At 40.9% G+C, this 14,916-nt stretch overlaps 1 protein-coding gene across 3 annotated transcripts in view; it reads left to right on the top strand.

Moving 5' to 3' along the window:
* gpc5c (glypican 5c) overlaps positions 1 to 14,916 on the top strand; it is a 168,392-nt gene that overhangs the window by 101,719 nt on the left and 51,757 nt on the right. For all 3 annotated transcript variants that reach the window (XM_074689001.1, XM_074689000.1, XM_074688999.1), the window contains one exon: positions 14,168 to 14,288. In XM_074689001.1, coding sequence (XP_074545102.1) covers positions 14,168 to 14,288 — 121 coding nt within the window. The remainder of the gene's footprint in view (positions 1 to 14,167; positions 14,289 to 14,916) is intronic.

Here is a 14,916-nt window from a genome sequence, read left to right as displayed (position 1 = left end):
TTTCCTGAATTAACTTTGGCTGGAGCTTTATTTAAAGAAGGAGGAAATGAAAAGAAATATAAAATGTAATTTTAAGTGTGCTGACTGTATAATTTGAATTTATTTTGGACGAGTGAACAGCATGCTGTCTTTGAAAATATGTTCAGTAGACCTCATGAGACATCTGTTTGAAAACTTGATGGCAGTTTTACAAAGTGTTAACGGCGCACAAAATTACTTCGTTATTGAAATGAGAGTGTGAAAGAAAGAGCCTGGAGGCAGGAACTTTGACTCTTCTGGTTGACTCAGCCACAGAAAAAATATGTGGTGCAAAGAGTTGATACTGCTTGAGCGTCGGGGAATGTGAGTTAAAATGAAACAGAATTCAAACACGAGTAAAAACTCTCAAACATGACGTGTTTTAAAACTACAGCTGGCACCACCCGCTGTGCATTAATCACAGGACTCAGCACATGCTCAGTCTTGTATGCCCACATTAGCCGGGAGGGTTCGGGGAGCTTTTATTAATCATGATAAACCGACAATTTGCTGTTGACTCTGACAGCGGTACCACCAACACTAATCCAATGCCCTCCTCTGCTGATATGGTACCACCCACAGCCATGAAAATACTCACACTCACTCTGATGAAAACAACCTCCGCTCCTCTTAATCATCGCTCATTGACGTTTCCCCCGCCTCACTTTGCCCCCATTCAGCCTGGTGTCTGTGTCAGAGAAATCAATCACCTCAATCACTTCACATGAGGAAAGTGGAACATGAAATGTGACTGACAAAAAAAAAAAAAAAAGCAAACATATTTTGTGTTTTATCTTCTTGATGAGCAAAAAGACTGTCGTCTGATCAGTCAAACAAATAAAAACAAATTTCCAAAGGCATGACTGCAAACTCATTGAGAATAACAGCATCAGGCACTGATTATTAGTGGTTCATTTACACTGCACAGATGGTTCTTTTTTGTTGATATCTAAATGTCACGGTTTTTAACTGTAATGACACCTTACTGACAGACATGAACACACACACATACACTGTTCCCGTAATATTTCACCCTCTTTGTTTCCAAAGACTTTGCCCCAAGGCAAATCTTGACTTTTAGTGAGAGGTGATTTTCAACTTGAGTACTCGTCTGTAATACAGCTGAAATTTCACAAACTTAAGGGACAAAAAGAGAGACATTTCTGCCTCCGTGGCCTCATTTCACTGTGATTTAGAAAACACAGCACATGTTGGGCAGAGTATGATACATGTGGGCGCCAGAAAATGTCAACAAAACCTGCAGATGCTTTAAGAAACCAGCAGGAATGCACTGCAAAAAATGAAATCTGATCAATTGTTTTTGTCTTATATTAAGTAAAGATTGTCATGCTATACTTGATATGAGCCACATTCACCTGAACAGTCCAGAAAAATGTCTTTTTTCAAGTTGTTTAAAGACAAAAATGAGGTCTGAATTGCTTGAAACAAGTAAAAAAATCTGCCAATGGAACAAGAAAAATTGCTCGAAAATTTGCTTGAAAGAATGTCTTAATTAGGCCTGGGACGGCTGTCAATTAATGAATTAGTCATACAATAAATTAAATAAACTTGATAATTTTTCCAGCCTCAATTTATCGCCTTGTGCATGCATGTTTGTTTTCCTCGTCTCTCCTCAAAACAGGCTGGATGTCAAGATGGTTTACTCTGTGCACTGCTCTCAGCACCTCGGCGTGTTTGTCCTGTAGCTGAAGGAACGGAGTGAACCCTCTTGTCAGTCATCCAAAATTTTTGTCTCTGGGGGGAGTCGCACACAGGATGTGTCCGATATCACTCCCTATTTACTATATAGTGAATACGCCATTTTGTAGTGCTGTCCATTCACTTTATAGTCCACTCAATGTATCCCACAATGCATTTTGAAAAGTAGTGTATTAGTGATGCTCACTATATGAATGCTATATACCATCATGCATTGCGGTTCAAACAGAAGAAATGGTTGATAGCATGGTTACTGATAATGTGAACAACATTAAAAACTGTCAGAGACTATCACTTGCTTTCGAATGATGCGCTTCTAGCGGTAGCAGCAAAGTTTGGCAGCTCTCTGTTATTACTCTGCTTTTTTAGCTATATTTTTATCTTTAATTGTTTCTTTTGCTAATTTTTGCTCAATACTGGACTTTTTTGACAACAACTCATGGATATGTCTGCTGGAAGGAGAGTTTATTCAAGAGAGGAGCTTCTTGCATTACGATGGAGCAAATCTGGAGGACATCACCCTATTCCTGCTGAGATAAAGAAGCCTTTCCGAGGATGTCGTGCTGGTGCAAAGTTAAAGGCCAGGAGATGGAGATACAAGCCCTTTCTTCCTTCAGTCATCATGGGGAATGTCAACTCTCTGCCCAACAAAAAGGATGAACTAGAGATACTGGTGAAGACACAAAATGTATACCGTGAGTGCAGCCTCATGTGCTTTACTGAGACCTGGTTGAATCAAAACATCTCTGATTCCTGTGTGGATATCCCTGGCTTCACGCTGATACGTCTGGACAGAGACACCAAAGCTAGTGGCAAGTCAAAAGGTGGAGGACTGGTTTTATACATCAATCAGAGATGGTGTAATCCTGATCATACTACAGTCAAGGTGAAGATGTGTTCTCCGGACATTGAACTGTTGGCAGTTGGGATGAGGCCATATTACCTTCCCAGAGAATTCAGTCATATAATAACAATCCTCGTGTACATTCCACCCAAAGCAACTGCTGAAGTTCCATGTGATGTTATCCAAGAAACTGTTGCCAGGCTACAGACTCAACATCCTGAGGCTCTCATAATAATATCTGGAGACTTTAACCATGTTAGCCTCTCCTCTCATCTCACTGGATTTAAACAGTTTGTTAATTGCCCAACCAGAGTGAACAGAACACTTGATCTTCTATATGCCAACGTCAAAGATGCATACAGTGCCACTGCATTACCACCACTGGGCAGGTCGGATCACAATCTGGTTTTACTTCAGTCTTGTTACAGACCCTGCGTATTGAGGCAGCATGCAACTACTGTAACAATTAGAAAATGGACACCTGAGGCCAGTGAGGCTCTGAGAGACTGCTTTGAGTGCACAGACTGGAATGTATTGTTAGAAACAGATGAAAAAAGTATAGATATTGATAAACAGGTTGACTGTTTTACTGAATACATCAACTTCTGTAAAGACAATATCATACCATCAAAGACTGTACTCCGTTTCCCCAATAACAAACCCTGGATCACAAGTGACATCAAGGATATCCTCAATCAGAAAAAGGAAGCCTTTAGAGATGGCGACAAAGAACGGCTCAAACTGGTGCAAAAAGTGCTGAAGAGGAGATTAAGGGAGGCTAAGGTGAAATATAAAAAGAAAATTGAGAGACAACTACAAAATAATAACATGCGGGAGGTGTGGAGAGGAATCAACAACATCTCTGGATATAACACAAAGACAAGGCAGCCAATTGTGGGTGATGTTGAACGTGCTAATGAATTCAACCAGTTCTTCAACAAGTTTGACACAGCGACCACTTCCTCTTCTACTGCTGCTCCTTCTACACATCTGTGTCTCTCCACCACTCCTGCTACATCCCCTCTTACACCTGTGCCTCTTCCACCGTCACCGTCTGTCACAGCTTTAGGAGTGAGGTTAGAGTTAGGAAGACTGTGCTCAGGGAAGGCTGCTGGTCCAGATGGTGTGTGTCCAAGACTGCTTAAGGACTGTGCTGCCCAATTGTGTGAACCCCTTCAGAGGATCTTCAACCTGAGTCTACAGTTGGGTCAGGTCCCGGCTCTGTGGAAAACATCTTGTATTGTGCCGGTACCAAAACTCAAATGCCCAGCTGAACTCAACGACTACAGACCGGTTGCCCTCACCTCACATGTTATGAAAACCTTTGAGAGGCTGCTTTTACGTCTGTTGAGACTTGAGGTCAAAGACACACTAGAACCTCTGCAGTTTGCATATAGAAATCATATTGGAGTGGATGATGCAGTTACATACATGCTCCACCGTGCCCTGTGCTATCTAGAAGAACCTGGCACCTATGTAAGAATTATGTTCTTTGATTTTTCAAGTGCATTTAACACCATCCAGCCCATGATATTGAGAGATAAGCTCAAAGACATAGGAGTGAACCCATCCTTTGTCTCCTGGATCACAGACTATCTCACAGAGAGGCCACAGTTTGTCAGGTTGGGAAACTGCGTCTCTGGGACGGTCATGAGCAGCACGGGGGCTCCACAAGGAACTGTTCTGGCTCCATTCCTATTCACACTTTATACTGCAGACTTCAAATACAACTCTGAGTCCTGCCACATCCAAAAATACTCCGATGACACTGCTATTGTAGCGTGTATCCAAAATGGACAGGAATCTGAATACAGGGATCTGATAAAAGCTTTCTGTGACTGGAGTCATAGAAATTGTCTCCTACTGAACACCTCAAAAACAAAGGAAATGATTGTGGATTTCCGAAAGTCTGGGCTCTGCCATCAGCCAGTTAACATCCTTGGGGTGGACGTGGAGGTGGTGCCAACCTACAAATATCTTGGTGTACATCTGGACAACAAGTTGGACTGGTCCCTTAATACAGATGCACTCTTTAAGAAGGGGCAGAGCCGTCTCTTTTTCTTAAGGAAGCTCAGATCAATTGACGTCTGTGGAAAGCTGCTGCAGATGTTTTATCAGTCTGTGGTAGCCAGTGCTTTGTTTTATGGTGCAGTCTGCTGGGGAAATAGTTTAAAGCAGAAGGACAAGAGGCGACTGGAAAAACTGGTGAAGAGAGCTAGCTCTGTGGTTGGATCCAGTTTGGACTCACTGGAGGCTGTGGTGGAAAGGTATACACAGAAGAAAGTGGAGGCCATCATCCGTCACTCTGATCACCCACTTCACAACATCATAGTCCAGAGGATCAGCAGCAGGGGACGCCTTACCTCTGTGCGCTGCAGGACCGAGAGGTACCGAAGATCATTCCTCCCTGCAGCCATCAGAGTGTACAATTCTCTGCTTGGAAGAGTGCCCAAACAACTTGAATTTCCCTCCGGGGATTAATAAAGTATGACTTATCTTATCTTATCTTATCTTATCTCTCTGTTTAACTCTCGGACGAGGGCGTCTCACAACTTCGAGCAGAGAAACAAACAACACGGACGTTAGCCGCTGAACCGTCAATTGCAGGCGATGGATTCACTGGACCTTGTAATTCTCAAACACAGCATAAGTTGCTGTGCAAATATATGATTTATTTACTTAAAAATAACATGTAAAAATATTTTATTATATTAGACTGTTGTCAAGAATATGCCTAGTGTGATATTAGTGTTGAATGAAATCAATATCTTTTTGTAGTGTTTGAGAAAAAATTTAACTGTAAATCCCCAGCCATCCATGAACAACACTAGAATAATTACGTCACTGTCAGCGACTGGCAAGTAAGTGAGTTGTTTCTGAAATTGTTGTTTAAATTTAGTTGATTGAGTGGACTTTATAGTCCACTATATCTAATTTACTATATAGTGAGTTAGAGGTAGACCGATATATCGGCCGGCCGATATATCGGGCCGATATTTGGACATTTGTCTCTATTGGGCATCGGCCGTATTTTCTTTTAAAAAGCCAATTTTTGATCCGTTATATAAAATGAAGCAATTTTTGATCAGGCACAAAAAAGATGAGCACCTCAAACTTGTGGAACCACTTGGATACATTACATACTTTTGTTCAAATTATATTAAGAAGTTTAAATTTCTTTTTTGACATTTTAAGAAGAGTGTGAATGTTTACTACTGCTTGTTACATTGTGTGTTTACTCAGACAAAATATGTCATTGTTTTGAAAGCTGAATAAATGTTCAGAGGACTGGACACGACTTGTTGTAATAGATTTCTTTTAGTTGCTCAGAAATTGCTGCGTTTCACATTAATGTAATAAATATTTATTTATTTAACAATCGGCCTGAATATCAAATTGGAAAAATCGGCTATGCATATCGGCATCGGCTGCCCAAATTTGGAAAGCATCGGCATCGGCCCCCAAAAAACCCGTATCGGTCAACCTCTATAGTGAGTAGTGAGTAGTGAATAAGTGAATGATTCCGGACACAACCACAGAGTGCAGGAAGTGAGCCTCGTAAGCTTGTGAGGGGCGACGCAGTTTAATGTTGTAGAAATTAGGAGGAAAAAAGATGGTTGTAAGGCGAAATACCAAAGCTCCAGTGTAGAAATATTTCAGCTTAAAACTGAAAGAGCAAGGTTTAGCCCATCAACACGGACAAGCCAGTGTGCAGCAACAAAAAAAGGCAACCCAACAAACTCTCTTGTCGTTCTAAAACACAACCACCCGACCCAGTTTTCCGAACTGGAGAAGACACTTCAATTGGAGATGCAGAGGCTTTGTACCTGACAGTCCACACTCACTGAGGAGTTTAATCAACCAAGTCAATACAAACAGAACAGAGCAAAATGGTGTGCGCTTTAAACTGAGACAACTTTACTGTCAATAGTTTGGGATGAAGCTGATGAAGATAATGAAGACTCATGGATGAGAGGAGAAACATCTTCACAAACTCTGAACAGTCCAGTTTCCTCAGTTTGGAGCATTCATAAAAACTCTTGCCTGGATGATGAGAATTTACATGGACACACAAAATGTAGTTTGCGACATTGCAAAAGAAATTCTGCCCTGTTATACTTTTTTTAAGTGCGATTTTGACCATTTTAGTCCATTTCATTTTAATAGTTTTTTTTATGTTTTGTTGTTAAATAATATTTTTAAGTTATTGATATTCCAGTTACAGTAGTGAGAAATACTCATAAGAAATAAAACTTTATTGCATTTAATTGGGTGTATTGCATTGTTATCATACATTATTTTTATACAAGTGGTGAATTTGTTCTCCAAATAATAATATCAATAATACTGTTTATTAGCAATATTTATGGGACACATATCATCCAGCAAAATTTGTTATTGACCCAGGCCTAGTCCTAATACAAGTCACATTTCTCTTGTTGCATTGGCAGATTGTTTTTTACTTATTACAAGCAATTCAGACCTCATTTCTGTTTCTAAATAACTTGAAACAAGACATTTTTCTGGACTAATAAGTTGAATGTGGCTCATATCAAGTACATTTAGACTATTTTTACTTAAAACAAGACTAAATTACTTGATAAGATTTCAGTTTTTGCAGTGTGGTTTACAGTATTTTCCACAGAGCGATGTTGCTCCTGTAGGATGGAGGTGACATCATCCTGTACATGAAGTCATCATCTTATTATTAGGTTTGTTTATACCATATATGTTTTGTCCTCCAAAGACCAAAAATAATAATAAAACCAATAATCTAGTCTGTATTCCTGTGTGTTCACAAGCAACTTTTATTTGCTCAACCATTTTTTCTGCTCTGCCTCCACATGCTGATGGTCGTTACTGACGCGTCACTCAGAACATTTCGACACCAGGCTCTCATGTTTCCTGCAAATACGCCACATCACAACCTTGAACTAATGATCTGCTTATTTTAATGTCCTGCTTAGAGCAAGCAGAAGATGATTATTGATCCTAATTAGTGGAGCAAAGCTCCGGATCAACATCAGCGCACAGAGTCAAAACTCCTGCTGAAAAATGCAAAAGGCCCTAAGCTCATTGTGTTTAACATCTGTGAGCTCTCTCACCATGACGTGAATGTTGAGGCATGTCAAAAATATGAAGAAAACTGCCTTTAATCATGTCAGAGATGATGTCCAGCCATCTTTCTCCTTGGCAGATACTTGACGTTATCTCATTAACCGAAGGAATCCTGGCACAGATTTGTGCAGACAGCATGTGGTATGAATATAATTAGACAATCAGATGAATTATAACCTTTTTCTATTTTGTCTCTGGTTGTTTTATAAACTTTAACCGCTTTGCCTCGTAGGAAGTTAAATATAGGTAGATTTAAGTGAATGTGATACAGATTCTAAGTCTGTAATTCCAAGTGCAACATTATGGAAAAGAAGGAGAAAGTGAAAAAAACAACCATGCTAATTGAATCCCCTGAGAGATGTTGTGTATTTCCAGCCTGACCTGTGTGGTCCATTGAGAGCAGAACATATATGAAATGATAATCTACTTTACCCGGGGCCAATTTTCTGCTCTTCCTTCAGCAGACCGTCTCTATACACCCTGTATCAAAAGTTTACCCATCCTTGAAGTGTTTGTATTCATGATATAGTCTGGCTTTGTTTACAGCATATACACAAAGCTATTCATGCACATAAATACACTCAAAATGCAGATTTTTTTTCTTATCTTTGGTTATCTCCCAGTACACCTTGAAGGATGAATATTTCATTTTTTGTTTTCTGCCATGCAGCGCTCAAGCATTCCTGCAGGCCTTGGAAAGATCAAGAGAGTTCAGTTTGGGGTCAACAGTGGAGAGTGGAGGTCACTGCTAGCTGTTGCTTAAGGCAGGGGGAGAGGGGGGCGGGGTGGCAAGAATGGACAGGGCTGCTTTTAAAGGCATGCATTGAGTATCAGAGGGGTGAGTCAGTTCCATAGAAAGGAGTCGGAGAGCAGTGAGTCAGAAGCTGTACATGTGTGGGCAGTTGCTGTGAATGTTTGAGCTCAAAGTTTGTGACTCGTTAATTGTAGAAAGCTGTTACTCACCAGTCTCATCTATTGCAGTAGTTTCACAATCGTAATTCTTGAATTCTCCGTGACCTGAGGCTACAACAAGAGTGATTTTGAAACTGGTCTTTATTGTAGTTGGCTTGAACCTTTTGAAAACATCTGATGTCTGCTCTTCGACCGCCTGTGAGTCTGCAGCTTTAATTGTGCGCCTCTCAGGTAATCAGCTCTGGGACGTCCTGCTGCGTTAGTTGTCACGTCTCTGCCGCATCTAATCAAACATAGCCCTGCAAAATGAAATGTCCCAGGCCTGTAGCGCGCTGCCAAACGCACCCTGACACTTCCCTTTCATTAGCATCCCATCTGATGAGCTCATTTCCGCGCCAACACAGTTAGCCCAAGCCAAGCCTGAAGACAGACACGCATACGCTCCTGAACACACAGGCCTCCACTTATAACCACTGCTCTGGGAGCCGTTTGATTCAACAATTTATCATTTGTGTCAGAAGCGGGAAGTTGAAAGTCCAGAGGCTATCAATTGTTTTCATCTTGACATGAGAAGATTCAGAGCTGCTGGCAATTAAGAGCTTCAATTGTTGTCAAAGCAGGCAGTGGTTTATGTGCACATGTGTGTGTGAGGCTTGGGGTGATCAGCTTTCCAGTGACAATAAAGAGAAACAAGGAGGCAGAGGAGATAAACACAAAGAGGATGTAGAGTAATGTGTAGCGGCAGAGGGTTAAGCGAGAACATTTTTGCATTTTTATGGGTCTGATGTGTAAAGCGCTGTTTCAGCAAGCTAAAGGAGCACAGACCTTATCAAGACATCGCTTTACATCACACGCTTCAGCTTTTCAAGTTCAGCACTTTTACGGCTGCGTTAACTCACAGTCGCTCGATCATGTGCATGTGTGTGCGTGCACCATCATCTAAACAGAATCCATAATGACTTTATTAGCCTTGTGCTGTCTGAGGAAGCCTCAATTGATTTGATGCTAGAACGTGTCATTCCTCTCCAGTGTCATCAAATCCCCCTCCATGATACAAGATTAGCATCAACATCTTATTCTCAAATTAACTGAGATTGCAGAATAATGGCTGAGGGGGGAAATAACAAACTGTATGTTGGTCTTGGTGTTGAACATCAGGGACTGGTGGGGAGCCTGAATAATTTTGCGTGAGCCTAAAGCAGCAGGAGGAGGGGGTGGGTGGTGTTGGGGGGTGAGTGAGTGAAAGTGTTTGTTCTTTAGATGTCTGCAGCAGTTTCAGTGTGAAAAAGACAGAGTCAAGGGAAGGTGAGTAAGTTTTAACACCAACAGCCTCTCTGTAATATTAATGGACTTTGAAGTGCATTTTCTCTGTAAGGCATTGATGAACTTCTAAAGGTTATAGTGTCTCAGCACTTCTCTCTGACAGACTGCTGTTGAATTAGTTCCCTGAAATCTATAGTCAGTAGTTCTTTGGATGTTTTTACTGAATAATCACTCTTTTAACTAGTACAAGTTGTCACTGTAAACACACTTGATGCTTTGTGTAGAAGTGCTAAAAGGTTATGAACCAAGAAGGGTTTTTTGCAGAGTAGAATCTAATGAGTCTAGGTGAGTACAAAGACCTGACTCCAGTTTTATGCTAATCACTTCATTGGATCAGGAGCAGTTTTAAAAGACATCTGCATTTTATGTAAGGCAAGTGTATATAAGGGATAATGTATAGGAATGGGGGGTTTTGACAATGAGAATCCTGATAGGGTGAGCAGGACTTGACTCACCCTAAAGGGTTTCTAATTCGCATAACCACCATATATTATAAAATATCCTACTTTAACCCAGATACAAATTACAGATGCAAGTTGATTCAAAATGTTGATTTAAAGAAGGCCATTGATGAAAAATGTTTTATTTTTCAGACAGCCAATATGGCCTAGTAGTTCAGATCAAGTAGGTGGCCAAGGTTTGAAGCCAACCTGTGGTCTTTTTCCATTAAGTCACTCCTCACTCTCACCCTGTTTTCCACTTAATCCATTGTCCTATCCACTATGGGTAGATGTTGAAAAAGCCTGGGAAGAAAAAAAAAACTCTTAATAAAAAAAAATTAAAAAAAGATGTATTTATGCAGCTGAAGGAACAGTCCCTCTGATTCACATGGTTACAGATGGTAACCAAGTTGAAACATTAACATGCTTATTTATTATAATCTATCCTATTCCATAACCTGAAGATTTATATTAAAGTAAGCTTTAGACGGTATAGATTAAGTTGCTTTATTGCAATAGGTATTTTAAAGATGCACCCACCATGCTCTGTTGTTGTTGCCTAGATTGCAGGACAGGATCATTCCCCACTTTTCTTTATCAGAGATGGTTTTGATCCTGTAGTTCCCCAGGCTGTTCTCACAACCGTACCCAGTAACTGTCATGATTTCCAAACCTTTTAGAGCAGCCTAAAGCCTGGCTCACACTACAGGATTCTCGGCCCAATTTAACCCAGATTCGGTCCTCCGGACAATCGGGGAGGGAATCTGGTCGGGGACTGAAATCGGCCCCGACGTTAGGCAAAGATAATCTTCTAGTGTGAGCGGTTGACAGATGAATCTTTAAAGTTGTCAGGGTGCGTTCTTTCAGCGCATGCTCAGATATGACGTAAGACGCAACTAGAGACGTTCCTCATTTCTAAAAATGGCAGCGAGCAGTCAGCACTGGAGGAAAGTTTGTTTTTCGTCCAAACTTTGAAGAACTGAACATAATTTCAAGACTGGACTAACACTTGCAATACAGAGATTGCAATACCGTGATAAAAAAAAAAACTGTTGTCCTCTGTCGTTGATAAATCACGTGATGTTTACGTTTTTCTGCGCATGCCCCATTGACTATTCCGTCTGATTATAGCGGCGCATGTAGACCAGAGATTGGACTATTCCTTTCCATGTATACTATTGTTTTTGGAAAAGTCATTCAGAAAGATTCTATTTGAAAAGATGAAAAACTCCTCATGTAAACGTGGCTACAGACTCGTCGGAGCCGCCCCCCATAATTTTCAAACATGTTTGATATTTATCTGGATGATTACAACATTCACTGAGGATGACAACAGCCAAGAGAGAGAGAGCCCCCTTATAAGAGACCGGACAACAGATAACAAATGCAGGTTTAAAGTGCAACTGAAAGGCTCTGGGTCAGCTGACTGCGCGCTCCACTGGCCCACTCGAGCCAGTTCAATAATGCCTTTAAAAATAACACATAACCACGCCATTTTCATACAGTAGCAAACTGTTGTTTTATCAGTGATCGGTGTGAGATCATGCCATTATTGGCTGATGCAGCAACAGTTTCACCTCTGTCCCTCTGCGTGCGCGTAATGGATGAAAGGCACCGCTGCAGACAGCTCCGCTTCTCTCTCCTCCTGTCCCACCAGTGCACTAAAAACCTCAGATCAAACAACTGAGCACATGTGGTGTATCAAATGGTCAAATAATCTTGGTGAAATCCTGTAGTGTGTGCTGGTCAGTATTTTCAAATCTTGTTGTTAGTGTGTGCTTAAGATTTAAGAGAAGATGATCTGTGAAGATTCTCCTTATGTGTGAGATACAACCCGATTTCAGAATCTTTTAAGATTTTTACAATGCTGTAGTGTGAGCCAGGCTTTAGATTGAAAGTAGAGATGCTATGAGGACCTGTTTTAAATGGACTGCCTCGCCACCTTCTGGCCCAGAGTGTCTCACACACTGTCGTAAAGATTGTGACTTTTAACCAGGCGTGTCATACATCAGTAGCTGGCTATATCTAGTGCTAATAGCAGCCCAGTGCTACAATGTATCTGTATGCTAACGTGACAATAAGTAAACACTGTCTGTTTGTAAGTAGTTTAGTAGCCGTCTATATGTAGGGCTGACGGCCCTGTGCTCTAAGACATGTCCATAATGTGTAACGTTAGTAAATCTTGGTGATGTCCTGCCAGTCATCTACCAATCAGAGCTAACATAACCTCACTCTTCATTTATTGATAGACTCTCAAGTTTGAACAGACCACTGCAGAATAACTGCTGACTGTGGGCTGGAATTAATATTATCACTAACAGTTTAGCCCCTGTGTTAGCCTTTAGCTCTCTCCTGTTTATCTTTCTTCTGCTCTTCTGTCCTTTTTCTGTCTGACAGTTTGGCTCCAGTGTCCACCATCATTACAAAATTAATCACAGAAATTTTTTTCAGCAGAGCAAAACACCAATTTTCTTTTCTCACTACTTAACTTCGTCATCCAGTGTGGTGTTGTCATAAAGACTTGGATGTGCCGTAAAACAATCCAGTCTTGCTTGACCCAACCAGTAAGCAACAAAGAAGCTATGCAGTAGCATTTCAAAATAACCTACAGTGGCACTGATAATCTCATTTAAGGTGTGGATTACATTTTAGGCATATATCTAGAAGGGAGTCTTTTTCAAGATTACTTTGAAGCATCAGCAAGCAGAGGTGAAAGCAGAGGATACTTTTCCTCTCTGATTTAATTACATGTGCAGTTTGATTGTTTGTAGCGTAGCTGTTACTGTTGAGATTGGCCATGTTATGGTGTTTTGACCAATCAAAATGAAGTATTTTACACAGCAGGGTATTAAAACAAAATAACACACATAGGGGCAACATTTCCAAACGCTATAAAGGAGCACTCAATGACCAAGTGGTTGTATGTGTGTGTTTGTCTTCTTAGTTTTGTTACTTTGGTTCAGACACAACCCAGCAGAGCGAGCTTGTAATCCATTCCACTGCTCTGACATTTTACCATTCACACTGGAAATGTCAAATCAATTTATTCCAGAGCCTTAACGGTGGTTTGATGTACCATGATACTTGGCGTTTTTCAAAATTTATCTCAAATAAAACACTTCCCCTCTGCATCAGACAGCTGGTAGAAACGTTAGCCTCCCTGACATCAGCTCAGAAACAGCTCTGACAAAATCAACAGCTATAATCCTCATTGAGCTGCGGACCAACAGAGGAAGTCAGGGATTAAAGGGTCCAGCTCACCATGCCTCTAAATTTAATTTTTTACAGGGCTGTGCTCAGTCATGTTTTCATTTGTAGCATTACAGTCAGAGAGGAACAGCATCCAATGTTTTTGGACCACATTTAATTAATTGTTTCAGCACTGATGCAAAATGTGGTGCATGATGGAGTATTTTGTACAAGCTTTGTGTTTTGTCTTTGACTAACGAGGCCCTAATGGGTTTTTAGTTTATGCTGAAGAAGTGCAGTTGGCAGACTTGTAATCACATTTTTTTTTTATCTGTTTGGAAAAATTACAGCTTATTTTTTAAGCAGCGTGATCCTTGATAATGTTTAATTACATATTGTGGCTTTCAACAATAAAAGATTCCTACAATTACAAAACAAATGTGTAAATCTCTTTTATTAACAACAGGATATAAACATATTAACATGGTGAGCAGCTATTAGCCCTGACTGACCAGAGGTCTGCCTCTGTTTCAGGTTTACACCAGAAATACCTCCGTTGTTTTTCCTAAATGTCTCACTCCCTGTTATTGTTTTTTTCTCTCAGCTATACAGGCAGAGTTGTTGAGAACGGTCTGCACGCCCAGAGGCAGAACCCAGAGGTCAAAGTTCGCATCCCAAACCCGACACTAGTCGAGGTGAAGGAGAGGCTGGAGCGCTTCAACCAGGTAAACAGAAATATACATGTTCTCTCTGTGCGTCAACATGAAAGAAATAGAGGGTTGTAGGGACGAGTAGCTTTCACATTTGAAACGATACGGTACCAATGCCCGGTACCTGGCAATCGATACCGGTACTCAACGTTACCAATTTTTGGTACTTTTTTCTGTTTATGTGGTAAAAATTATCAATTTGTTTAATAATAAAATATAAAAAAATTCAATGTCACATATTTATTCTTCAGTACATGCAATATATGCATGGTGGCACAACGGTTAGCGCTGCAGCCTCACAGCAAGAAAGTCATCAGCTTGATTCTCAGCTTGGCTGGTGGGCCTTTCCATGTGGTGTTTGCATGTTCTTCCTGTGCATGCCTGGGTAATCTCAGGTCCTCCTACTTCCTCCCACAGTCCAAAAACATGCTCATCAGGTTAATTGAACACTCTAAATTGCCCCTAGGTGTGAGGGTCTGCGTGAATGGTTGTCAGTCAGTATGTGTGAGCCCAGTGATTGGCTAGCGACCAGTCCAGGGTGTACCCCACCTCTTGCTCCAGCCACCAGCGACCCTGCACAGGATAAGCAGTTCAGAAAATGAATGAATGACTTCTTCAGTATGTAACCTTGCAATGCTGTGCT

This window comes from Halichoeres trimaculatus, unplaced genomic scaffold (assembly GCF_033239565.1).
Source record: "Halichoeres trimaculatus isolate MK-OKI-2021-1 unplaced genomic scaffold, fHalTri1.1 fHalTri1_scaffold_15, whole genome shotgun sequence".
Taxonomy (NCBI): domain Eukaryota; kingdom Metazoa; phylum Chordata; class Actinopteri; order Labriformes; family Labridae; genus Halichoeres; species Halichoeres trimaculatus.
This window is presented reverse-complemented; position numbering and strand designations above follow the sequence as displayed.